Here is a 27,961-nt window from a genome sequence, read left to right as displayed (position 1 = left end):
ACATTCATGTTTGGCGCTGATGCTAGTCAAATCGGTCGCACGAAAAAGGCCGCGGTGGCCGCTCCCCAGGGGTCTGTTCGCGTCACATGCCCCAACATGCTCCTATTCACCCTAACGCACTCCAATACGTTGATTCCGATGACGCCAACCTATTAGAATGCGTTGGAGTGAGTAGGAGCATGTTGGAGCATGGCGACGCGAACAAACCACAGGTTTCTCTCTGATATATACTACCAACTTAACTTTTTCTCCCAGCACCAGCGAAAACTATTTTCGAACGCACCCACGATCGCTGCTGCTCTGATGTAGTGCTAATAGCGTCTCCCCGAACGCACTCATAGCGAAAGCTTATTCGGATTATTCGGAACGCACGCAAACGACGCATCTGAAAAAGACGACGGAATCATGGCGGATGCTGCTGCACGTCAATTGCAATACGAATATAAAGCGGTTTGTATTATTTATTTTTTAAATTTGTTTTTTAATAATGATGCAACATTTGTTTATAATTATTTTGACATATTAATATTCTATAATTTACAATTTTACTCTTATGCGACATTTTATAACATTACGTTTTTAAAGTTTATAACCTATAGAACATTATGGCGTTTACTCTGCGTCGAATGACCACATTGCCTAACTTGGGTCGTGATTCTGTAACTCGTTAAGAGTCAGTATCATTATACTGTCGTTGCGTAGCTTTTTTACCATATAAAATATCCGCGCAACAACTGCAATAACGATACCGATACCTTTTAACGAGTTACAGAATCGCACTACTGGGCAAGTTGAAAACGCGTATCTAAGCATAGACATGAATTTAAAAAAAAATGGCGTGCCAAAACAGCCATTATACTGGAGTAGGCGGAAGCACATAAATAATCCCCTTAAAAAAAGCGTATTTACGTTTTATTACGGCATGATTTTGTTGCATTATATTGTACTAATATTTGCAGAATTCCAATCTTGTTTTACAAGCTGATGTCCGGCTAATAGAAAGACGCAGTCGCGATGAGGCTACCGGTGAAGTTATGTCCCTTGTGGGAAAATTAGATGGGACGCGTATGGGCGATAGGGCCCAACGTAGCAAACCTGGGAAGGCAGAGGAGAGAAAAGTCAAGTAAGTTTATCACCAGATTATTTATGTACAACTTTCACTAGATTTTGTATTTACACCAGGGACCTGGATCGAAATAAAATTGTGATTTCAGTTATGGTTTATTTCAGAAAGTTTCAGTTATGGTTTAATAAAATATTTGAAAACTGTATGAGTTCAATTTTGGTGTAATGGTTTCAATTCTTGACAAATATAAAAAACTGTTTAACAAAGTTAATGGTGATAATTTAAAAATCGCCAGTAATGATTTACAATAAATGAGACAATTTTTCTAAGACAACACAACTGGCAGAATTTATTGAAAATGTAACAGTTTTGGCTCCTGCTTTGAAGTAAATGTAAAATCACGTATAAATTTGTGATTTGTGTCAGCGAATCATGATTAAAGCTAAAAATAATGAAACTCAGTTACATATGTGAGGTACGCAAACTGTTAAAACTTTCTCTTAATGAACTGTTACACAATGTGTCAAAATTAAACTTCACAATTGTAAAATTTAATTGCGCTGACAGTTACTATCGCAACACAAAGAGAGGTAAGCAAGAGAATCAATCAGCGTCGTAGAAAAGAGGCCTCAAGGCATCGATACGAACGAAATTTACTCACAAGAGGAGGACGCGGACTTCGGGTCACCGATTTGAAAAAGATTTATATGTAGTATAGTACTCTACTAGAAGAGTACTTGAGCAAAGGGATAGGATGCAACACTCGGCCATTTCCGAGAAAAAATTTAAAAATTATGGCTTTCCTTACATTCCTCTCTGTTAGATTGATTTCTGAGAAGGTGGCGTAGTTTGGGTATTAAGTTCGTGGCTACCAAGGAGCGGACCAGGGTTCAATTCCTGTTCTCCAAATTTTTTTTTAAGTTAATTTAATTAACAATTTTGTTTTCTTTCTTTAAAATGTGCACTTTCAAAAGGTAATTTTTTTCAATTTATTTATAAAACTGGACAATTTTTATTCAACTCAACAATTGATTATTTTATACATTCTATGATATAAGATGAAATTAATGTAACGCCACTATAAATATATATACTACATATAATATTTACTATATATAATGTATACTATATATAATAGTGATGACCAGGATGAATGAGTTTTGGCGTAACATTTTTTTTTGCATTTGTAATTTTTTAAATCATATAATTATGTTCAAATAGTGGTGTTGCATTTATTTTATTTTATATTAGGTAGAATGTATAAAATAAGTTGTCGTGAGTTGAATAAAAATTATGTCCAGTTTGATGAGTAGATTAAAAAAAATTACCTTTTGAAAGTGCATATTTTAAAGATAGAAAACAAAATTGTTGATTGAATTAACTTAAAAAAAAATTGCATCCTATCCCTTTGCTCGAGTACTCTTCTGGTAGAATACTATACTACGTATAAACTTTTTTTAAATTGGTGACTCGAAGTCCGCGTCACCCGAACTCTCTTTGTCAGTTAACATGCCTTTTTTAGAGAGGGATTAGAATAAAAATATACTTGTAATATGAAACTGAGCCGTTTGACGATATTTAACTATCAGCTCGTCTACTCTAAGCAACGTTTCTCATTGAATCAGGTATAGATCCGACAGGAACTAAAGTTTTGTATTAAGAGTGAAACGAAATCAACGTCGGAATTTCTGATTGGTTTAATGCATTGATGCCATGTTGAACCCGTAAGTTAGCGGGATTTCAAACATTGAGAAGCTGTTAATTTAACAAAATAAATAAGAAATTATTAAATAAATTAAATGGAAACAGTATTTCACTTTAAACACTTACCTTACAAAAGGTTTTCTTCTGCATAAATTATCTTAAAACAATTTGGAGTAACTTCTAAATCTTAGACAGATTATGTATGACAACGTATTGTGCTCCACTATAAACATGTGCTGCAATGTAAAGTCCTATATAGGACTCTACTGCAATACAGCATTATCAAATCTCACAATGGGCTCAAGATGGCAGTTAATTTCACTTCTCCTTTAATACAGGACTCTAACAGGAACTAAGCAAGAACTAATCGTTTTGAAGAATTTTACAACAGTTACAAAAGTGCTTTTTCTGCTGCATATAGCCAATTGTATTACGTAAAAAAGCGATAATTTTGAAAAAACATGATCTTGAGAAAAATTTTTTGCTTATTTTAATATTTGCTCCCTGAAACAATCTTTTTCTTTAATATTTTTTTTATGTAATTAAAAACAGCAGAGATATGTTTAAAAGAAAAATTTTATACAGAAATTATACAAAATTAATATCTTTGGTGTTTTACAGACGACAGAAACGTGATGAAGCGCAGTATGACTTTACACGTATGAAAGGAGCAACACTGTTATCTGAAGGTGTGGATGAAATGGTTGGTATTACATATCGTCCAAAAACACAAGAGACGCGTCAAACTTATGAGGTATTGCTTAGTTTCATACAAGAAGCTTTGGGCGATCAACCACGCGATATTCTTTGCGGTGCAGCTGATGAAGTATTACTTGTGTTAAAAAATGACCGTACAAAAGAGAAAGAAAAGAAAAAAGAAACGGAATCTTTACTCGGTCCATTAGCAGAGGAAAGATTCGCGCTGCTTGTAAATCTTGGTAAGAAGATCACGGATTTTGGCAGCGATGAGAAGGGTACAACAAATGGTGATAATATCGACGAAACGTATGGAATCAATGTACAATTTGAAGAAAGTAGTGAGGAGGATGATGAAGATGTATATGGAGAAGTTCGAGAAAATGATGATGAGGGAGATGAAGGTGAAGAAGCTAATGACGACAGAGCTATTCATGCGGAAAACGTGAGTTTTTTTTTACTGAATTTGTTCTTTTATATTCTTTATTCCTATAAGGTCTCTTATTTATTCTATGCCAGATATTGTTTTAGATGATTTGGAGACCGATTGTCTGCAAAAATTAAAATTCGAGGTTTTAATCTTTTATATGCGGATAATATTTTTATTATTTTATCAAAAAATAAAATTAATATACTCGTGGTTTTTAATAATTATCATTTTCATCTAAAGTTAGACATTGCGTTATATCAAGACTACATACAAGAAATCAAACGTGATAGTGGCTGCTTTTTTTTTATAGAACACAGTCAACACTTATGACACAAGTTGACACTCGTCGCTTTCCAGAATTTAATGCAAACTTAATCGATATACTTCGACTCTAGTTGGTAGGAAAGTCAAAGTGTTTTTGATGAAAGAATGTATCTACTTCCAGTATTGCGATAGAATCTTTGAGTACATATCTATATATATAGTAAAATTGTTGTTTTGTATAATAGAAAGTTGCAATATTAAGCGTTACGTACTCTGTAATCATAAATAACAATTTATATTTTACATTAAAATTTATAAATTTTATTGAAACATTTACAAAATTTAAAAACACATTGTTTGAGAAATTTTACAATAAATTTTGTAAGATAAGGTCATAATATATACATATTGTGTATATCATGTTCCATTTAACCAGAGCGAATTATGTTTGGGTGTGTTAACCTGTTAATTTATGTCTCCTAACAGGAAAGTAGCCAGTATCAGTAATAACATGATGAGAAGTCGATACGTGGTGATTAGTGTCAGTAAAGATAAATATCCAAAAATCCTAATAACGAAACACTACTCAAAATAACAGCAAACTCACAAAGATTGTCCAAACTGTGAAAGAAAGACTGCAGAGAACTTAATTTATTTAACTCTTGTGTGCCAATCCGAGGTGTACGACACTCCAGCAAAAGTCTGGGCTCAATAATAATTCCTTAATTATTAATTATTTAATAATTTTTTTGACTATGTTAAAATTAAAATCTTTCTTTGAAAACCATTGGATTATTTTTTGAAAGGTTAAAAAATACTCAGAAATTTTTTGGATTCTTAATATTTTTTGCCCGGCCGATTACGCAGGGTTGGGAAGTAACGCGTTACTTATAACGCCGTTACCGTTACAGTTACTTTTTTCGGTAACGGATTGGTAACGACGTTATTTTGTGTAACATAGTTTTTTTGAATAACGGTAACGAATTTAATAGTTACTTTTATCGTTACTTTTTGTGATTTGCACACGAGGGTTAAAATTATATAGAAATAAAGTTTTTTTATTTGTGGGGGAACCCACAATTGCTTTGAATCCCTTTTCGTCTCCGCCATTTTCTATACACTTGTAACAAAAAATAGTATGTGCTTATGTGGATCGGCTATTTCTCGAGTGTGAGGAGTGGACGCACTAGCCGAAGGCGACTTTTGCACTTGTTACACAATTTATTATTTTCTACTTTGCTAACAATCCTGTTCTTAGCAGTAATTTATTAGAATATTAAATGTGTATGTATTAAAAATGTAATATTGAGTATTGAGTTTTGAATATTGAATAGTTATGAACTAATACATATTTTTTAGTTGGGTGGAACAGAAGAAATGAAGAAAGAAAAACCGTTACATCCGTTAGACATAGATGCATATTGGTTGCAAAGAAGATTAAGTAGAATATATGATGACGCCATGGTATCTCAAGAGAAAGCTGCTGAGGTACTAGATGTTTTGAAAAATGATGCGGATGATCGCGAATGTGAAAATCAGCTTGTGCTTTTATTAGGCTATGATTGCTTTGACTTCATTAAACAGCTTAAAAAGTATAGACATACAGGTAAGAAAAAGATTGTACATGTAATAGGAAATCGTTAGATTTAAAATATTTATTTTATAAGTGCTAATTTCTACGATATATAATTTTATAAAAAATCTAATATGGGTTTTAGAAAAACAGTAAAAAAAAATTTTTTTTATTTAAAATATGTGATAAAATATTTATTTTAATCTAAAGTATAGTGTTGGATTAAAGATATATAAGTCTATCTTTATTTTTTGGTATTTTTAAAAATAAAAATAGCAGAGATCCAATTTATAGCTTTAAGAAAAAAAAAACAGGAAAAATTCAGATTTCTTAATCTAAAAATAATGACATTCCTAATAAAAATATAAATTTTAATGTTGAATTGTACAAACATATGTTTAATTTTACTACAAATACAACCCAATATTAATTTTTTGTTGCATAGTGGACCAATTATTAACTCCCCAATTCTTCACAGTTTTTATGTATTTACAATTAATTTATGTAACATATTTGATATCACTATGTTCCTGAGACTTGTATATTGATATAAATAACATAAATGTATAATTCCCTATTTCTTTTTTATTTATCACTAATTCTAAATTTATCTATTTGATTTTTTATATATATGTAAAATTTTATTAAAATTGGAATTAGAATTTACCTCTTTGCAAAACTTTGTTCCGAAAAATTACTTTATTTATATATATTTAGTAAAATTAATTAATTTAAAACCATTCTTTTATGGAACATTAAGGAAGGAAACGAGCAAGTAGAAAGATAGTAAGTGTTACATTAGAAATCAGCTCAGAAATTGCATCTATACTCTGCTCGACAAGAGGGCATAAATGGAGCGCGCATAAATAGAGCAGAACGAGGAGAGCTCCTTAATTTTTCGAGAGAAAGAGAAAGATTTTATAGGGTGTTTCTTAACATTGGAATCTAGCTAATAATTGTTTCAAAACTGACAAAAAATATCGGCGCGCAGTTTATATGAGCTAGGAAAATTAAAATTCACAATAAAATTATTAATCAGACTCGCTAAGACCTACCGACTGAATAGACGATTTAATCTTTATCTTTATGCCTTGTTTGATACCATCTGTACACATACGCTTGGCTTCACAGCTACTTTCTCATTGCCACGTTAGATATCGTATACACGCTATATATCTTATTCCATTTACTGTGCTCGAGTATGACAACCTGTGTGTCATTTGTGTCTCCTAAAAAAATATTTTTAAACCAATACTATAATTTAGATAAAAATAAATATTTTATCACATTTAAATGAAGAGAATCAAGCCTTTTTTCTAAAACTTAATCATATTACAGCCATTTTGATCATTCAAAATGGCTGTAATGTTCAAAAAATCAAAATACTAATAGAAAAAGACAATAATGGGTATAATTTGAAGCTAAAAAGAATTTGTTATCAGTTCTTTTATAAAAAGTGTATTTTACAGAGAATATTCCGTAAAGGAAAGTCACCAAAATACTGGTACATTTTGTTTTTGAATAGTATTTTTTTAAATAAAAGCTAAAAATAAAACTTTGGAAACAAATGTAAACTGGAAAATGTCTTTTATCAGATGCATATAACAGTTTTTACAAAATTGTTTTATTTTAAATAATTAATGTTTTTAAAAAATGTAAAAAATGAACGTCTGAGAAATTGGGGACTAAAACTAAAATAGTGTAACTATATTTTCCTTTTCTTTTCCTTTAACATGAGTTATTTGTACAAAATATTTACAAGTTAACATTTATGAGGATAGAAGTTTTGTACTTTAATGTAAAACATTTTTTATCGATTGCATGAATATTTTATACTGTTCCGCAAGATGCATCGTGTAGTGCGACTATATATGTCTAAAGGTTAGATTTGTTTTAATAGACTTTATATTAAAAAAAGTATAAATTATAAGTTTTTATTTTTTCAATTATCTAAACGCACTATCTTTTTATTAATACAATTCAATGTTTAGTTTCTTAGAAATAAGGGAGTGTTGCTTTAAAAAGTTTATTGCCAGTATCCACGACTTTTCTCTGTGAATTTCATTTATAATGCCACTAGGATTTAGCTTGGTTTATTATCTTAGTTTATTAGTATTTTATTAAGTACAATGCATTTGATACATGTACTGATTAATAAAATTTAAATAACGAATAGAGAAAAGTATGATCTTACATTGCAATAAACACGACTTCTTTATCTTTTTTTACAAAAAAAAAATTGCCAAGTTGTGCATTATTTTGACCTATTTGGGTATATACACTGGCGCAAAAAAACGAGACAAAAATTTTGGTCGAATTTTTAGGCAATCTTCAAAATGACGTGTGTGTGTGTGTAACTTTGTGAAAAATCATCCAAATTATATGAATTTTTTTTTTAATTAAAGGGCAAAGACTCTACTTTAAGAATCCCTAAGCGAAAGTTTAATTTGTTAAGTGTGACCCTTTTATATCACATGAAAACCAAAGATGTTTTTTTTTCATTGAAAAAAGTAAAAGTTTATTGTCATTTTTTACAAGTTTCTCGTTAAATGTTGCCAATATTAATCTAGATTCTTAAAGTTTATTCTTTTCTAAACAATTTAAAAAAAACATGTCGATACGATGTTTTTTGTTGATTATACACAGATTATACATGAGTTTGAAATTTTCACTGCATTTTAAGGTATTTTAGCGAGTAAATACAATATTTTCGAATACCATGAAACAGTATCAATATGATAATGCACATTGATTTTATTTGTCGACTAACATTTTACTTTTTCCTTGATTTTATTTGTGTTTAACTCAATTATACCGTCTTCATCAGAGTGACTCAATGTGCACCACATAGAGGTTGACGGTCGGATTTTGCACTTTATGTAGCTCAGAAATTTATCGGTGGAAATTTGTACTTATTGATCTGAATATAGCGGATAGCTAACGCACCAATTTCACTGAAGTCAAAAAATTCAAATTCAAATTTTATTTAAACAAACATCGGTCTTTTCAGGGCCATATGATGTGCAAAATTCGACCGTTAAGCTTCACGTGGTGCACATTGGGTCACTCTGACGGCGGTATGATTGAGTTAAAGATGAATAAAATCAATGTGCAATATTATATTGATACCATTTCATGGTATCCAAAAAATACTGTATTTATTCGCTAAAATACGCTAAAATGTAGTGCAAATTTCAAACTCGTGTATAATCAACAAGAAACATTGTATTGACATTTTTTTTATTTGCTTAGAAAAGAGTGAGCTTTAATAATCTGGATTAATATTAGTAAGATTTTAACGAGAAACTTGTGAAAAATGATAACAAACTTTTACTTTTTTTAATAAAAAAAAACATGTTTGGTTTTCATGCAATATAAAAAGGTCACACTTAACAAATGAAACTTTTGCCTAAGGATTCTTAAAATAAAGTCTTTGCCTTTTAATTTAAGAAAAAGTTCATGTTATTTAGATGATTTTTCGCAAAGTTACATCACTTTGAAAATTGCCTAAAAATTTGATCAAAATTTGTCTCGTTTTTTTTGCGCCAGCGTATGTTCTCTTAAAGGAAATGAATATAAATAAACTATTGGTAAAATTTGCAGTTGCATATTGTACGTTGTTAGCCTCGTCGCAGTCTGAGTCGCAGAGACAAAAAATTCGTAACAAAATGAACGATGATCCGATGCTTGCCAAAATCTTGCGACAGTTAGATACAGGTAAAGGTGAAGACGACGCCGACGAGACAATGGAAGCGAGATCGCAGCGCAAGAGGCGAGAAGAGAACGAAGATACGGGAGGGCCCGGAGGACAGGTTGAAGGTACAAGAAATTTAATAGATTTGGAAGACTTAATATTTGCTCAGGGAAGTCACTTTATGGCTAACAAACGTTGTCAATTACCTGATGGAAGTTTTCGAAAACAGCGAAAAGGGTAAGTTTAACAAGTCATTTTCTGAGTAATTGTCTTGAAATTTAATAAGTCGTTTATTATGTATTTTTACTAAACATTTTTGAATCTGGGCGCAGAATGAATATTATATTTGGATTTAGAGAAATTGCTACAAAAGTTGTTAAGAAGCGTAGTTTTGGTATTTTTTGATATCTTTGTAAAAATTTTGTTCAAAATATTTTATATTTTAATACTTTTAATAATTTTTTAGAATTTATATATAAATTTTAGCAGTTTTATCAGATTTTTATACAAAGTGGATTATTTTGTAAAAATACTAAGAAAATAATTTAAAAAATTTGAATATTTTTTAGATGTTAATAGAAACCTTAAGGTTAAATAACTTATTAATTTTTCAACTTATTAAAAATAAATAAGACGATTTACCACTAAAATATTCTTTCGAATATCCTCTTCAAAAAACACAAGTTTTATTGTAAAATAATAATTTCAATGAACAAAATTTCTCATCAAAGAGTAAAAAGTAAGTTAATTATGCTTTTTATGCGACATAATAGAATTACCTTACAATTGTGTCACAATTGTTCTTTTTATGAGCTTCTTTTTCTGAATATCATTCTAAAATCGTTTTAGGGACAAATTTCAATTTAATTGAAATTATATAATAACTTATTTTTCCCTTCAATGATTACACATATCCAACATTTATACAATATTATTTGTATAAATTTGACTTATTCCATAATTCTTTCTTTCTCGCTTTTTTTACATAAGTTCTGTATCTGCAAAAAATTTTGTTATTACTATTTTGTTATAACTAATTAATAGAAATTATTATGTATCAATTGTATCAACATATTTTATTACGTGTAGTAAACAGATACTGCCATTCTCCTCATTATGCCTCAAGTTCCCTTATAAAGCACATGAAAATATAAATAGACCAAATCACACAATTTATGTTTCTGATAAATGAAAGTTAAAGTTAAACAAAAGGATTTTGAGATGTATTTGATCCAAATTTCTTTGAAACTGCACTTGTATTTTCAGCGTTTCATATCTAAAACACTTAAATAAAGATTTAGATCAAGATGAAATATTAGAAACAAGTATTTATGTCACTTTATTTACTTTTATTTTGGAACAAAATTTGCGGGTCTACCTTTAAAACATTATTTTATTATTGTATTAAAATATAGTTGAGAAATCTTAAAATCCAGACAGATTTTACGCTTAGATTCATAGTAGTAATTTTAGAGAAAATCTACAAAATTAGGCAAAAATTGGACAAAAAAGATTAGACAAAAAAAGATTGATTTTTTTATTACTTTGTGTTATTGACATGGGTTACTGCCATGTCACTTGATAATAATATATTTTGTAAATATATACTGTCTGTCACATACTTGATCATATGATAATATAATAATCTTTATAGATACGAGGAAGTTCATGTTCCTGCTCTGAAGCCAAAACCGTTTGCAGAGAATGAAAAATTACATCCAATTGAGCAATTGCCTAAATACGTTCAACCCGCTTTCGAGGGTTTTAAAACGCTAAATCGTATACAAAGTCGCTTATATCAGACAGCATTGGAAAGTGATGAGAATCTGCTGCTGTGCGCTCCAACAGGAGCCGGCAAAACAAATGTAGCCCTGCTGTGCATGATGCGGGAAATTGGCAAGCACATAAACGCCGATGGTACAATCAACGCAGATGAATTTAAAGTAATTTACGTTGCCCCGATGCGTTCGCTAGTACAGGAAATGGTTGGCAATTTCCGCAAGCGATTGTCAACGTACAATTTGACTGTCTCCGAATTGACAGGTGATCATCAATTAACGCGAGAGCAAATCGCCGCTACTCAAGTGATAGTGTGCACCCCGGAAAAATGGGACATTATAACGAGAAAGGGTGGTGAAAAGACTTTCACATCATTAGTACGATTGATTATTATTGATGAGATTCATTTGTTACACGATGAGAGAGGTCCTGTTCTAGAGGCATTGGTAGCAAGAACGATTCGAAATATCGAAACTACTCAAGAAGATGTGCGTCTTATCGGCTTGTCGGCTACATTACCCAATTATCAAGATGTCGCAGCATTTTTACGCATTAAGCCAGAAACGGGACTGTTCTATTTCGACAATAGTTTTCGGCCTGTAGCCTTGGAACAGCAATACATTGGCGTCACCGAAAAGAAAGCGCTAAAACGCTTTCAAGTGATGAACGAGATTGTTTATGAGAAAACCATGGAACATGCTGGCAGGAATCAGGTACTGATATTCGTGCATTCGCGTAAGGAAACTGGAAAAACGGCACGCGCTATTCGAGATATGTGCCTAGAGAAAGATACTTTGGGTCAATTCCTTAGAGAAGGTTCCGCGTCGATGGAAGTTTTGAGAACGGAAGCGGAGCAAGTAAAAAATCAGGAGCTCAAGGATTTGCTGCCGTATGGTTTTGCGATTCATCACGCCGGTATGACTCGCGTGGACCGTACACTGGTGGAGGATCTTTTCGCCGACAGACATATACAAGTTCTCGTATCTACAGCGACTCTAGCTTGGGGTGTTAACTTGCCCGCTCATACAGTTATTATCAAAGGTACTCAGGTATACAATCCAGAGAAGGGTAGGTGGGTGGAACTGGGCGCTTTAGATGTGCTGCAAATGTTAGGACGAGCCGGTCGACCGCAGTATGATACCAAAGGTGAGGGTATCCTCATTACAAATCACAGCGAGCTGCAATATTATCTATCGCTTTTGAATCAACAGTTACCCATTGAATCTCAATTAATCAGCAAGATGTCCGATATGCTAAACGCAGAAGTGGTACTAGGTACGATCCAGAATATCAGAGATGCAGTCACCTGGCTTGGCTATACCTATCTTTATATTAGAATGCTTCGTTGCCCGAATTTATATGGAATAAGTCACGATAAGTTGAAGCAGGATTCTTTATTGGAACTGCATAGAGCTGATTTGATTCATTCCGCCGCAATTGGACTGGATCGCAGTGGCTTGATCAAGTATGACCGCAAGTCTGGCAATTTCCAAGCGACCGAATTGGGCAGAATAGCGTCTCATTATTATTGCACTCACGAAACTATGTCTACATACAATCAGTTGTTAAAACGCACGTTGAGCGAAATAGAATTATTCCGGGTGTTTTCACTGTCGAGCGAGTTCAAGAATATAAATGTTAGAGAAGAAGAAAAGCTGGAGCTGCAAAAATTGATGGAGAGAGTGCCGATACCAGTGAAGGAAAGCATTGAGGAGCCAAGTGCGAAGGTAAATGTGTTATTGCAGGCATATATATCGCAATTGAAACTTGAGGGATTTGCCCTCATGTCTGATATGGTGTTTGTAACACAGTCTGCCTCACGTCTTATGAGAGCTATCTTTGAGATAGTTCTGTTCCGTGGCTGGGCACAATTGGCAGACAAATGCTTATCCATCTGCAAGATGATAGATCGTAGAATGTGGCAATCCATGTCGCCGCTCAGACAGTTTCGTAAAATGCCGGAAGAAATTGTGAAGAAGATAGAGAAGAAAAACTTTCCATGGGAAAGATTATATGATCTGGGACCTAACGAGATTGGTGAATTGATTCGCGTACCGAAGCTAGGTAAGACTATACACAAGTACGTTCATCAATTTCCAAAGCTGGGTCTGTCCACGCATATCCAACCGATCACACGTTCCACTTTAAGAGTCGTATTGACTATCACGCCGGATTTCCAATGGGATGAGAAGATTCATGGTATGTCGGAAGCATTTTGGATCCTGGTCGAAGATGTAGACTCGGAAGTGATATTGCATCACGAGTATTTCTTGCTGAAAGCCAAATATTCAGCCGACGAACACGTAATTAAGTTTTTCGTACCAGTCTTTGAACCTCTGCCGCCGCAATACTTTCTGCGTGTGGTATCCGATCGATGGATCGGCGCAGAAACGCAATTACCCGTGAGCTTTCGACATCTGATATTACCTGAAAAGAACTTACCGCCTACGGAACTACTGGATTTGCAAGCATTACCAATAACGGCGTTACGAAATGCCAAATTCGAGAATCTTTATTCCGATTTTCCACAGTTTAATCCCATTCAAACACAGGTATTTAATGCAATCTACAATTCCGACGATAATGTGTTTGTTGGAGCGCCTACAGGTTCAGGAAAGACGACCATCGCGGAATTCGCAGTGCTACGATTATTAACGCAGAATCCGGAAGGACGATGCGTTTATATGGTGAGCAAAGAAGCTTTAGCTGAATTGGTTTACGCTGACTGGGCAGTGAAATTTGGTCAACAGCTGGGAAGAAAAGTTGTTTTACTGAGCGGTGAAACGGGAACGGACTTGAAGCTGCTAGCGAAAGGACAAATTATTATTACTACAGCGGATAAATGGGATGTGTTGTCACGTAGGTGGAAGCAACGGAAGAATGTGCAAAATATTCAGCTGTTTATTGTAGATGAATTGCAGCTGATCGGTGGCGAAGAGGGCCCTGTGCTAGAAGTTGCGTGTTCGCGAGCACGTTACATTTCCTCTCAACTCGACAAACCTACTAGGATAATAGCGTTATCGGCCTCGTTAGCCGACGCCAAAGATGCTGCACAGTGGTTGGGCGCACCAGCAGCGGCAACCTTCAATTTTCATCCCTCTGTGCGACCTGTACCTTTGGAACTGCACGTACAAGGTATTAACATTACTCACAATGCGTCAAGATTAGCCGCCATGGCAAAACCGGTATATAATGCAATCCTTCGACATGCCGCGCACAAACCTGTTATTGTATTTGTACCGACTCGTCGGCAGGCGAGATTAACGGCCATTGATTTGTTGACATTCACGGCGGCTGAAGGTCAACCTTCGAGATTCTTTCACGCAGAAGAGGCAGATATTAAACCATTTCTTGATCGAATGGCCGATAAGACACTGAAAGAAACTTTGTCGCAAGGTGTAGCTTATCTTCATGAAGGTTTATCAACTGACGATCGTCGATTAGTTGAACAACTGTTTGACAGTGGAGCTATCCAAGTGGCAGTTGCCACAAGGGATCTTTGTTGGGGTTTATCTATCAACTCCCATCTTGTGGTAGTCATGGACACGCAATGCTACAACGGCAAGACACATGCCTACGAAGATTACCCGATTACGGATGTTCTGCAGATGGTGGCGCGAGCTAATCGTCCGCTTGAAGACGAAGATGCCAAGTGTGTACTCTTGTGTCAAAGCTCAAAAAAGGACTTTTTCAAGAAGTTTTTGAACGAACCGCTACCGGTGGAGAGTCACTTGGATCGTCGACTGCACGATCACTTTAACGCAGAAATTGTAACAAAAACGATTGAGAACAAGCAAGACGCGGTCGATTATCTTACGTGGACTTTTCTCTATCGACGACTTACTCAAAATCCTAATTACTACGGCTTGCAAGGCGTTACGCATCGGCATCTTTCAGATCATCTGTCTGAGCTGGTCGAGAGTACATTGACCGACTTGGAACAGGCTAAATGTGTCGCCGTAGAAGATGAGATGGATACTTTGCCACTCAATCTGGGAATGATTGCCGCTTATTATTACATCAATTACGCCACTATTGAATTGTTCAGTCTGTCTCTTAATAACAAGACGAAGATTAGAGGCTTGCTGGAGATTATTTCAGCGGCTGCTGAGTATGAAAGTGTTCCAGTACGACAAAGAGAAGAAAATTTACTAAGAAGTTTAGCCGCGCGTTTACCTCACGCTCCACAGGCAGCCAGAATGGCCGATCCTCACGTAAAAGCGCAGCTTCTTCTGCAAGCACACCTGTCGAGGATACAACTAGGTCCGGAATTGCAAAAGGACACCGAACTAGTACTAGGAAAAGCTGTGAGGTTGATACAAGCTTGTGTCGATGTGCTGAGTTCCTCTGGATGGTTGGCTCCCGCCGTCGCCGCTATGGAACTCGCGCAGATGGTAACGCAAGCGATGTGGTCCAAAGACTCTTATTTGAAACAATTGCCGCATTTTACTGCAGAAACTATCAAGCGCTGCACTGACAAGGGTGTAGAGACCGTGTTCGACGTGATGGAGCTTGAGGATGACGATCGAAATCGACTATTACAATTAACCGATGCGCAGATGGCAGATGTGGCTAAGTTCTGCAATCGTTATCCTAATATTGAGATGTCTTACGAGGTGCAGGAGAAGGACAAGTTGCATAGCGGCGGTACAGTGAACGTGATCGTACAACTAGAACGGGAAGATGAGGTGATTGGGCCAGTAGTCGCGCCATTTTTCCCGCAAAAACGTGAGGAAGGCTGGTGGGTAGTGATCGGCGATCCAAAGAGTAATTCCTTACTTTCTATTAAGCGTTTGACATTACAACAGAAAGCGAAAATCAAGTTAGATTTTGTCGCTCCGGCGCCTGGTCAGCATTCCTATACCCTGTACTTTATGAGTGACGCTTATCTTGGTTGTGATCAAGAATACAAGTTCACCATAAACGTTGGAGAATATGAATCAGATGCCAGTTCCGGTTCTGACTCTGATTAAAATTATTAAATTTATGTCCCATTATTTACTATTTTTTTGTACCGAATGTACCTAAATTAAAACTTGCGACATCATTTTTAAATTTTTTTTAATTTGTTAAAATACTTAAAGTAATTTTTATTGTGAAGCGTATTAATTACTATTTTATTACAATATTCTACTTCAAATGTTAAAAAATTCCTTTTTACTCTTATTTCAATAGCATGTATGTAGAGAATAAAAATATGTATTCTTTGTGGTTATATGACAATTCTAAGTAATTTGAAAGTAAAAGAGAGAGGTGGAGAGAAAGAGATAGAGAGTATAAAGGAAGAAATTTCAAAAAATACTTAGAATATAAAAACTAGTGTAAAAAAAACATCCTATAGTATTTAAGCAACATGATAGTTTGAATGATTAATGTTACAATAAAATGTATGTAAAAATAGAATAAAATTTTTATATTTAAATGTGAAAAGCAATGTATTATTTTTTAATATTATTGCACATTTGTTAGTTTTGAAACACGTTCCTAAACTGAAGTTATATGAAATATATAATATCATAAATTGATAAGTGATTTGATAGTATTGATACTACATATTACGCACGGTACTATCACGATCACGGTAGGTAAAGAAAGAAAATTCATAACACTCGCACACTTCACTGGGAAAACCACGAATTTTATTGAACTTTACAAGCGTGTCAAAAATACGTCGGACTTAGCGCGAAACCGAGCTTTAATTCGTTTATTTGCGTGGTCAAGCTCATGACAACTGACAATGCTCTTCTCAAAAATCAATATATCGATTGGCCAGGACAGCTGACTGATCTAACGGGCGCAGCAATACTAATGAGCATTATAGATTGATATTCATAGTCGATTGTTATTTGCAAACTATCTTAGTTCTTGGTTTTTTGTCGCAACCAATTTGTGACGTTGAGGTGAGAAATGGCACATTCATAACCCAATTTTTGTGTTTGTACCACTTGCAAATAAAATTATATTTAGAAAAAATAATGTGAGACTTCATATTCTTCTAAAATAAGACAAATGCTATCCTTTTTTCTTGATAGTCAATACATAACTAAAATATGATAAGAGATCGATTTTTGTCTGTCATAAATAAAGAAAATGTTCCTTTTAAATAGAAGAAAGAAACCGAATTTGGAACACCACTTTATTTTTGGATTATATTTCTTAAATAACAGCTAAAAAATAAGTATATGAATATAAACTGAAATGTGTTCTATTAAATAGTATGATAGTTTTTATTCTTTTATTACTATTTTATAATTTTTAAATTAATGTTTTCGCGACATATCGAAAAGGGCATTTGACGAAATGTGCTAAATTTGGAACCCGCATTGTAGAATATGCATTTTTATTGTAAAATATGAAAAAAAGTAGCTTAAGGGTTATTTCCATGATTGACAGATATTCCTAGCCATCACAACTGCTGCATTTTGTGCAGGTAACAATGAAGATTTATCTGAAAGAAAATGTTTCTTCGAAACCTATAATTTTGTCTCGCGTTATTAAAAATAAAATTAATGCTTTTTTAACGATATTTCATCTGTTCGTTAAGTATGCAATATTTATTAATTTCGTCTAATGATTTTATTTTTAGTAATTTAAATACACTATTATAATCCTGAATCTATATAATAGTTGCTTCCAATCTCGAAACGGACAAAAACTCGTTTCGTTTGGACAAAAAAGCTCTCTTTCATACTATATTTACTACATATTTATCAATACAGTACGTTCCGCTTCCCACTCCATCTCTTTATGCGCGTTCCGATTCTATTCTCTCGCTGAAGAGAGTTGCAAACTTTTTATGTTTCTGTATAGGAAGGAAGTATCAGAAATTATCATTAAAACTTCAAAATATTAAACACCACCTGTCAATATATTTCCTATAAACTAGTACAATATTATTATACAAAGAAAGATGGGGATCCGAAAATTGTACGTACACAAGGAGATTTTCTTACAATTTCTTGTGATTTTGTATATATTTGATAGCGGAATTATAAAAATGTAACACAAAATATTTTTTTCTTAAAGTAATTCAATACAATACAATTCAAAGATGTTGCAAATGTATAGTTCCTCCACAATGATTTGGATGTTCAGTTTTTATTGACAATTTAAAAACTTTTCTATTCTTTTGAATACTTGATTCATCTTGGAGTGTACTTAACATTGACTTAAGTTTTATTTATATTGTATATTTTTCGAGAGCTGTGTGGTTTTTTGCGACTGATATTGAATTGTTCTTGAATTATCTCGAAATTATGACCCAAGGTAAATGTCCCAGTAACCAAATATGTGCCATTTTTTATCATTTTATATTAAAGAAACAATTTTATATTAAGAAACAATCATTATTAAATATATATAAATATAAATCTGAAATATTTTTAAAAAATCATTGATATATTTGTATATACTAGATATAACAAGTTTATAGTTTAATTTAGTTAAATAATAGAATGAACTGAGGTATATTATATGATTAACTTTAAATATCAATCATTTTACTAAGAGCAAGTGATCTTTGTAAGGCAGAAAAAAAAATTTAATTTACTTATGACAGAAATGTTTTCTGTCAAAGAAATATTAAAAAATGATTTTTTTAAATATATTTTATACATTTATTTTTCTCAATTAATTTTATATATAAATATTTTTTATATTTTAATGTTCACAGTTACTAGTACCAAATAAACTTAGGGTTATCCCAATGTCCGTCCATGTTTAACTGTCTGAATTTATTATCAACAAGATTATGTTTTGAGTAATATTCGTTACTATTGTTACTTTTAATATTTATTCAAAATATCTCAAAAATTTTTCATTAATATAATTAATCAATTATTTCTTTGTTGACAATTAATGAATTATTAGTATCTATAATATATTACCTTTATAGTATTAAATAATTATTGTGATACAATTAGAAATTATTTTAACTTTAAAATAATGTATATAAATATTATTTGTATGTTCTTTGTGTTTAAAAAACTGATTAAAATTTTAAATAAATTCTGTAATTTACAATTTAAAATGTTAATGAAGAGATTTTAATGTTTTAATTTTTTATATTGTATTATTAATATACAGATTTTTATATTCTATTATTTGGCTATTTATACATTAAAGAGTTCACACTTTAATAGAAGTAAATTTATTCATTTTATCAGTATATTTTCTAAATACATGTCAGTAAACTGATCGTGACATTGCGGTCGGATATCGAGACAAGTTGTGTTCGGATTTTGGGACACCTAAACTCCAGACATTGGTATATATATGTACAAACACGTTTGCAAATATTTAATAAATTACAAATTAATAACCGTTTATTTTGTTTTATTTCTTTTATTTAAAGTGTAATCTTTTCTATATAAAAAGATACGAAAAAACATTTTGATAAAAAAAATCATGTTTTCTATAAGGATTAGCTCTTAAATGTCCGATCACTGGAACATTTACCTTTTACCATTTCTTGTCACTGGCAATGATGCGATCTCCTGTATAAAAAAAAATTTTTTAATACAATTATAAGAGATATAGTAATTTTTCGTGCATTTTGTATTAAATTTTGTAAAAAAATTACTCGAATGTCCCTAATCCTCTTCTTCTCCTGATTCGGATTCCTCTTCAGCATTTTGTAGCCACTCTACGAATTTTTTCATTTGGTCTAGAAAGAGCATTTTTCCTTTCACCGAATGTCCTTCTTTGTACCACTTCAGTATTACATCTTCCGAAACAACTTCCGCTGAAAGTAAAACATTTGATTTTATTCGTGGTAATATTTACAGCAATATTTAATTATATAGACAAATTTACAGAGTATTTTCTTTAACTTAAGTATTTAACATATTTCTATTGTTATTTTGACATAAAAAATTATTTTAAAGCAAATGTTAAGATAATCAAAAATTTTTTCTCAAAATTATCTTCTCTGAGATTTCAAAATTATTGCCTTTTCAAAATGTAATTATAAGTTTTATATAATATAATTCTTCTAAATGTTCTGCATATAAAAATAGTATAGCTATAGTAAAATTGTCGAAAAATCAATAGTTCGAGATATTTTTTGGCATATTTTTACACGAAATATTGATTTGTTAATAATTCTACATCAATATTTTTACATAAAAAATAATTAGGAGAATTATATAAAAAAATAATATATAATTTTATTTTAAAAACTAGCAATGACTTGAAAATCTCAAAAAAGATAATCTTTTACAAAAACATTTTGCTTATAATATTTGATCCTTTGAACGAGGCGATTCCGATAACTTTACCTCTCAAAATAAAAATTGCTTTTAGAACGGAATTCATAGACCAATCTTAAGTTCAAGAATTGTCTTGAGTCTAGCTTCGAGCCGACTTGAGACTTACTTAACCAATGAAATAACAGCATTGACGTGTCAAGATCGTGCTTAAGATGGATTTTGAATAAGATTCGACTATGAATACCGGCCTTAGAGGCATTTTTATAATGAGAAATATGGGAAAAATAGTAAAAAAAATTCTAATCAATTTTCGAAATCAGAAAAAACAATAGAAAGCGATATTGAAAAGAAAGATAAATTTGATAAAATCTGCTCCAAAGTCAGCTTCATATTGATATACATACATATTCCCAAGATTACTTGGAGTAATGTCACAGAGGATTTAGCAGTCTCGCATTGTTTGTTTAAAAGTTATTAATTCCTTCCATGGCATTGACACTATATAGCTTACATTTTGTTTTCATATAAAAATTGATACTTAAGTTTTTTTAAGCCACTGAATATGAAATTAAAATAAGGAATACAAAGTAGCTATATCACACAATGTGACTATAGGGGGGGGGGGGGGATTGATGGAATTGATAACTCCGATCACATTTTTGCCTACACGGGCACAAACAAAAAAATTGTGTGCGTCGTCGAAAAGATTAATAAAAAAATTTCTAAAAATTATAGTGTGTATAAAGTCGAAAATCTATGTAGAACAGAGCAATTGAGAAATCAAGTCCATATTCGTATATATTAATGTGTCACGTTTGGATGTTATAATTTTATTATAAGGATGTAGTGGGAGAGGCGTCGCGCATCGCTCATAAATTATTTGTTCCACAATGGTTTTCGACTCTTCACGCAAAGCAAGATCTACTCTACATTTCTCTGTTTACAGCTCAAAATGAGGTCTATGATTGTTTTGTTCTACAAGTTTTCGACTTTTCGCGCAAAAATCTTTTTATTTCTCCGTTTGTCATTGTTACTTCTTTTAATATTAGTCAGAGATTTTTAAAATTATTTTTTCCATGTTTCTCGCTAAAACAATTTCCATTTTGAGAAGTTAAAGTTCACGATCGTCATCAAACAAACATACAATATTGTTTTCGAGACATTAAAAACAATAAAAATTCTAAATACACAAGTTAAAAGAAACACCGTGTTTATAGAGGCCTAGTTTTGTTATTTTTATGTATATAATATGTATATATTAGATACATACTTTTATAAAAGAGTAAAACAATCTTCTGGAAGACTTTCATAAAATTCATGTTCTCATAACAGAACTCCTGAACCTTAAGGATGAGTGCGAGCTCAGATCTGGCAGTGTTTGTGAAAGCACCGAACAGAGGAGTAAATGTTTTCAGATGCTTCAGTGCTTGTTCAGCAACTAATTCTTCTTTCTTGTTCCACTCGGCTTGGCCCATTACGACAACCCAAATCTATAAAAGATAAAGAATGATATCTCTAACATCTGTTTCCGCATATCTCAATCAAGAGTGTATGAGAAAAACCATTACCAATCCAATCACTTCATGTTCGGGAATGCCACTCCTCTGCGCCATTTCTTTGAGATCTAATGTAATATCCTTCATTGGCCTATTTTCCGCTAATTCATCCAAGAGAAGTTGCTGCAGATCCCGTTTGGCCTCTTGACTGGCCTGAGCTTTGTGCAGCTTTACGATATCCGCTAGACCTACCGTTTCAAATACAGACCGGAAATGCTCCTCCGTTCGTTTATTTGGTGGTACAAATTCCATCAATCTAAATGTATAAAAGAAATCGTAAGAGACGTAAAGAAAGATGAGTGAACTAATCGACCGAAATATTGATAAAAAATGAAGTTCTAAATTATGTAATAAACAATACAAGTCTGTGAAATTTAGACCTCTATTCTGTATCTCTTATTAATGACAATGTTAGTATCTTTATTCTGTTATTGCGCAGTTATATTTTGTATGGTAAAAAGCTGCTCAATGATAATATAACCGATACTATTATTAAAGGTCCATTCTATCTTGTAGCCTCAAAAAAGGCAATTTTTAAAAACTTTTTTTGAAAAAAACTTAAAAAATAGGCACTACTTTGTTTTTGTATTTTATTTATTACACTTTAATGTATATTTAAAAATTAAAAAAAACAATTTTGTACATTGATTATGGAGAAAAGTCAAACAGTTAAAAACTGTATGCAGAACATGATCTCATGACAAACGTCTTAAAGATCGTAAAAGTCGTTTGAAACAATCGAAAAAAACATTCTTGAGTAATATGAATGTCATTTTAGAGTAGACTGCAAGGAATTAATTCGGGTACAAATTGACAAAATAGCAGCCTTTATTTTAAAAAATCAATTTTTATGTCTCAATTTTTTAATAGTTTTTGTAACTAAAAAACTCAGAGATATTGAAGTGATTGTAGTTTATTCCATGGAGAAAACATTGCTTTACATTAAAAAAAAAGATTGGGGGTGATTTGTCGAATATTATATGCTGTATTACTTTTGCCACCTCAAAAAAGTTTTGAAAAAAACACGTTTAAAGTGTCAAATTCAGTTTTCATTGATATAAAGCTTTATATTTTGGTTATAACTAATCAGATATATTCTACACACTTAGGGCTATCAAAGTACGCAAAAAAATGTGAAAATTTTAACTTGACAAGGTAGATAAACCCAAGAATTACACTCTTGAAATTCATAAAAACTTTTTTAACAATTACAACTTTTTTCAATATATCAACTTTACCAAGAAAGCAAATCACGATGCCATTTTTCTCAAAATTATAACACAAAATGTGACAAAAAATTGAAGTTGCTAAAAAAAGTTCTTTCACAGGATGTTTATTCAAATTTTTATAAAATTTTTTTAAAATTTCTAAAAATTTTATTTCAAATATTGGATAAGACCAAAGATAAAAAAAAATTCCTGGAAGATTCCAGATTTTTTTCAGTAATAAACACTATGTTTTATAATCCTCATTTCATAACTCTGTATAATTAATATAAATTTTAACTTTACCTTCCTTCAATACCTCCTTTTTTCAGAGCCGTCATTAAACTAGATAAACCTTTTTCTTGTTTCCAAGTAACAAAGACTTCCAGTAGGAAGTCTAATGCCAAATTGTCCTTAACAAGATGCTCGTTGATCAAAACTGAGAGAACTGTAGGTGGTACTGAACCATTTGAAATCCACAATGCTGTCATCCTGGCTAGCTTGATTCTTTCTTTAGGTGAAAATCCTTTCATGAAAACCAACACCTTCTTCATTTCCTCCTCAAACATCTTCTCCAAATATTTGTAACGTCGCATCAGCTTGATAAAGACCTGTTCATTCAGAAAATATTTAATTTAAAGATATTTAATGCACTTTACATATTCCATTTGAAAAGATTCTCTAGTCTTTTTATATAATATGATAAAATTTTGAGAAGTTTATAATTATAAGCATTATGTCATTTTTGAATATTTTAAACTATAGTTTAACTTTAACTTAAGTATAGTTCGTTTTAAATAACTTTAAAATACTATTAAAAATCCTATGAGAAGAAGTTAAAATAAACTAATAAGGATACACAGTTAACCTTCGCTTGAAACCTATTTTGTCACGTCGTTGACAGAGTGGGATCCTCAGAGGACCCAAATGATAAACGCCTCTAAATTAGACAGGTTTTATGCATTTAACGTCAAGATTTGCATACAAGAATTTTAAGGATCGCTGACTTCAAATCTGATGTCGGAAATGAAAAATTTAAAATAGCGGATTCAAAATGGCGGACCTTCAAATCCATATTAACGTAAAATCATTAAATGTAGAAATTATACATAAAAACATTTGTTTAAAAGGTTGCTAATTACGAATTCGTCAAATGTCAAAATTAAATATTTTAAAAATAAAAAAATTTATTATAAAATTTATTATAAATAATATATTTATTTGAAAAAAAATATATGAATGAAAAGTTAACTCTCCTTACTTTTTTAAAGGAACCTCCTCTTAAAACAATAAAGCTACTTATTATGCAAAGAGTTCACCTCCACATCTTTCATATAATAACTATAAGAATTCTAATCTCGTTCACATTTTACCTGTTCAAAATTTCGCATAGACTCCATATCCTCTGGCTGCTCAAAAACACATGCACTGGTTTTAACCGGTTTGTCACCATCTTGAGCAATGGAACCACCAGGAACTAGAAGGCCTCCAGCTATCATGATATCAAACAGTGCCTCCCCATACCGACGATAGTCTAACTTAGAACCAGCCGCGTCCAAAAATTTAGAAATTGCTTCTAAGTCGTTACCAGCTTTCTCCAAACCAAGCAGAACCGCATCTCGAAATCCAGTTGGGTCATATTTTTCTCTCTCATCTGTAAAGAAAAAGTTTTCTCAATGTAACACCTTCGATCTTTGCTTTCTTAATTTTATTTAACTCTAGAATGTTACCATCTTTCTTATATTAATGCTCCAATTAAAAATTTATCTATGAAGCTCTAATTAAGAATTGTTTTTATACTTTTTTCTACTGAACAGGTTACAAAGTGCTAGAATAACTAAATTAACATTATTTTGATGTAAAAAATCTTATTAAATATTATTTTAACTTAATAAATGTTTAATAATAAAAACCATTAAACTTGAATTATTATAGCACTTGGATGAAAACTTACCAAAGTAATTAAGGGGATGCTGAACTTGTCCTGTTTTACCAATTATTTTCATTATTTCCAATTAATCTTTTAATTGTATTTACATAATTAAAAATCCTTGTCCATAATTAAAGTACAGACAATAACATAACGTGCATGTAAAAATTTTATACAAAAAACAAAAAAAATTTTAATTTAATTTACAAATAAAAAATGTTTTTTTTTTTTTGTATAAAATTCTTAAGTGCGCATTATGTTAGATTATTGTCTGTACTTTAATTCTGGAAAAGGATTTTTAATCCTGTAAATACAATTAAAAGATTAATGAATTGAAAATAATCAAAATAATTAGTAAAACAGAACAGGTTCAGCATCCCCTTAAGCATTCTTTTACATACTTTCTACTTTACAGATCACAAGATATTAAAATAACTGAATCAATACTATTTTATATAAAAAAATTTTACATAAAAAATCTCATTAAACATTTTAAACAAAATTTTAACAATCAACTATATTAAACTCAAATAAGTATAGTACCTGAAAAATCACCTAGTGAATTCTAAAGTTATATAAATAATATTTATTCCTTACCTCTTTTTCGGGTCTTTATGCGTTGACCTGATAATATCGGTTTTTCTATTTTTTGACTCATACAATACTCTTCTGAAAAAGAACACACAGATCAATATGCAATTTAATAAAATTATCTTTCCAAAAATAAACTACAAAGTTGCAAAAAAATACTTTAAGCTTTTTTTTTAGGAATTCATACAAACGCTCGAATCGCTGTGCAATTCCAACCATGAAATTATTATTGTAAAATTGCAAAAATGTAAAGTCGCATGCATGGCAGTATCGTATCATGTAGCAACATATTTAATTTCGGGATCATCGAGTGTAATCCTCAGCAAATGGCGGTAACAGGAATCGTCTACGTATTATTATCGAATAGGTCCGTGACGTACAGGCCAGCGGATCACGATATGTAATGATAGAAATACGGTTGATTCAGAGGTTAAGATCCCGCGCGTGATGATGGCCGAAGCTATTAAATATAACTCGAGGAAATCCAGCGAAAGGCGCGCAACGAATTCACCGACTCGTGATCGACCAATGTTCCCCGCTCGTCGCATTTAACTTACTTCGAAGCACGTAGAAATCGTAGAACAATCTCTTCTACTCCAGGCGTATCTAACCGATATTGGATGTTACAACGAAAACTCTAACTGACTCTAACACTCGAGGTCAGCGGAACCAAAGAGAATTCGATAGAGAAGAAGCGATGGTTGACGGACTATAGATAAGAAACTGACTGGTCAATTTTTCTGTCTGCGCGTCGTATGGAAGAAAGGAGAAACTTTCCTCGCATCGGTCCAATTAGGCTGAAATCACATGGTGCGGAATAGAACTGCGGAATAGAACGTGCGTCATAGAAGCAGCCAATCAGGAGCCCGATTTTTGAAGTCATTCGCAAGAGAAACGTATACGCAAATACTCGCTCTAACAGAAAGTTGTAAGTTTATTGGTTAATAACCATACGATAGCCAATAAATTTCCAACTTTTCTGTAAGATCAGAATTTGCGAATACGTTTCTCTTGCGAATGAATTCAAGAATAGAGCCCCAGAGCTTTGCCACATCAGAATGCGTTGATGCGGCAAAGCTCTGATTGGCTGCTTCTATAACGCACGTTCTATTCCGCAGAGCTCTATTCTGCACCATGTGATTTTAGCCTTAGGCTGAATCGTGGGTACGCAATGGCAGATAAACCATGTGACTCAAGTGACCAATCAAAATTGTGTTCGCCATTGGCGAATCTTTGGCCGGAATTCATAGTCGAATCTTATTCAAGTTCCAGCTTAAGCACGATCTTGAGACGTCAATGGCCTAGTTTACATCGTGCATTTGATACGCGTATCAAATAGTAAATAACTAGTGAATGTGTTTAATCATTGGCTGATCAGCTTAAATTCACTACTTGATACGCGTATCAAATGCACGATGTAAACTAGGCCAATGCTGTTATTTCATTGGTTAAGTAAGTCTCAAGTCGGTTCGAAGCTAGACTTAAGACAATGCTTGAGCTTAAGATCGGTCTATGAATCCCGTCCTTTGATTATAAGTCTTTACTAGGTCTATGACGCACGTTCTATTCCGCAGCTCTATTCCGCACCATGTGATTTCAGCCTTATGGTGGAAGAATGATTACGTTCAAAAAACACAACCGTTGCACAACAGTTGAGTAATTCGCTAATATAATTGGTCTAAATTTTGAGATCTAACAATAAGGACCAATAATCACTGACCGCTCACTGATCACTTGTGTTTTCTGAACGTAACCAATGGCTGCGTTCAGCAGAAAAAGCAGCTTTGCAACTGTTGTAAAATTCTTCAACACGATTGATTCTTGCTCTTAGGACAAGATTCATAGACCGATCTTAAGTTCAAGAATTGTCTTAAGTCTAGTTTAGCAGACTTGAGACTTACTTAACCAATGAAATAACAGCATTGACGTCTCAAGATCGTGCTTAAGATGGGTCTTGAATAAGATTTAACTACGATCTTACAGGTCTGGAAACTCGTTCAATTTTCAGTGGTGGAGGTAGGTCTCTTAGGCCCGGTTCCACAACTCACGGTTAAATTAACTGGCCGATTATTCCATTGGAATTGACCAATCGTATTTGTCATTAAGCAAAATTAACAAATACGATTGGTCAATTCCAATGGAATAATCGGCCAGTTAATTTAACCGTGAGTTGTGGAACCGGGCCTTATTGCTCTAGTTTACACCAAGTACTTAGTACGCGTATCAAATAGTAAATAACTAGTGAATGTGTTTAATCATTGGCT

At 32.4% G+C, this 27,961-nt stretch overlaps 2 protein-coding genes across 3 annotated transcripts; one reads left to right on the top strand and one right to left on the bottom strand.

Annotated features, from left to right (window-relative positions):
• The first annotated feature begins 255 nt into the window (after window positions 1-255).
• On the top strand, window positions 256-17,179 carry LOC105840885 (putative U5 small nuclear ribonucleoprotein 200 kDa helicase). Of its 2 annotated transcripts, none has more exons than XM_012687968.3 (6): window positions 256-450; window positions 960-1,123; window positions 3,392-3,911; window positions 5,520-5,766; window positions 9,337-9,664; window positions 11,082-17,179. In XM_012687968.3, exons 1-6 carry the CDS (start codon window positions 406-408, stop codon window positions 16,177-16,179), a joined length of 6,402 nt encoding a protein of 2,133 aa, XP_012543422.1. In that variant the 5' UTR covers window positions 256-405; the 3' UTR covers window positions 16,180-17,179. The 2 variants fall into 2 exon arrangements, with proteins under 2 accessions (XP_012543422.1, XP_012543423.1); XM_012687969.2 differs by lacking the exon at window positions 256-450 and having other exon boundaries at window positions 1,064-1,123; window positions 3,392-3,473; window positions 3,536-3,911.
• A 2,160-nt stretch (window positions 17,180-19,339) lies between these two features.
• On the bottom strand, window positions 19,340-26,411 carry LOC105840886 (protein krasavietz). The gene is made up of 8 exons (XM_012687970.3): window positions 26,255-26,411; window positions 25,704-25,775; window positions 24,550-24,830; window positions 23,483-23,787; window positions 21,984-22,227; window positions 21,686-21,905; window positions 19,788-19,949; window positions 19,340-19,701 (listed from the first exon to the last, which is right to left on the bottom strand). The coding sequence occupies exons 2-7, from the start codon at window positions 25,762-25,764 to the stop codon at window positions 19,798-19,800; spliced, it is 1,263 nt and encodes a 420-aa protein (XP_012543424.1). The 5' UTR covers window positions 25,765-25,775; window positions 26,255-26,411; the 3' UTR covers window positions 19,340-19,701; window positions 19,788-19,797.
• Window positions 26,412-27,961: the final 1,550 nt, after the last annotated feature.

The sequence above is a fragment of the Monomorium pharaonis genome, chromosome 7 (assembly GCF_013373865.1).
Source record: "Monomorium pharaonis isolate MP-MQ-018 chromosome 7, ASM1337386v2, whole genome shotgun sequence".
Lineage (NCBI taxonomy): Eukaryota > Metazoa > Arthropoda > Insecta > Hymenoptera > Formicidae > Monomorium > Monomorium pharaonis.
This window is presented reverse-complemented; position numbering and strand designations above follow the sequence as displayed.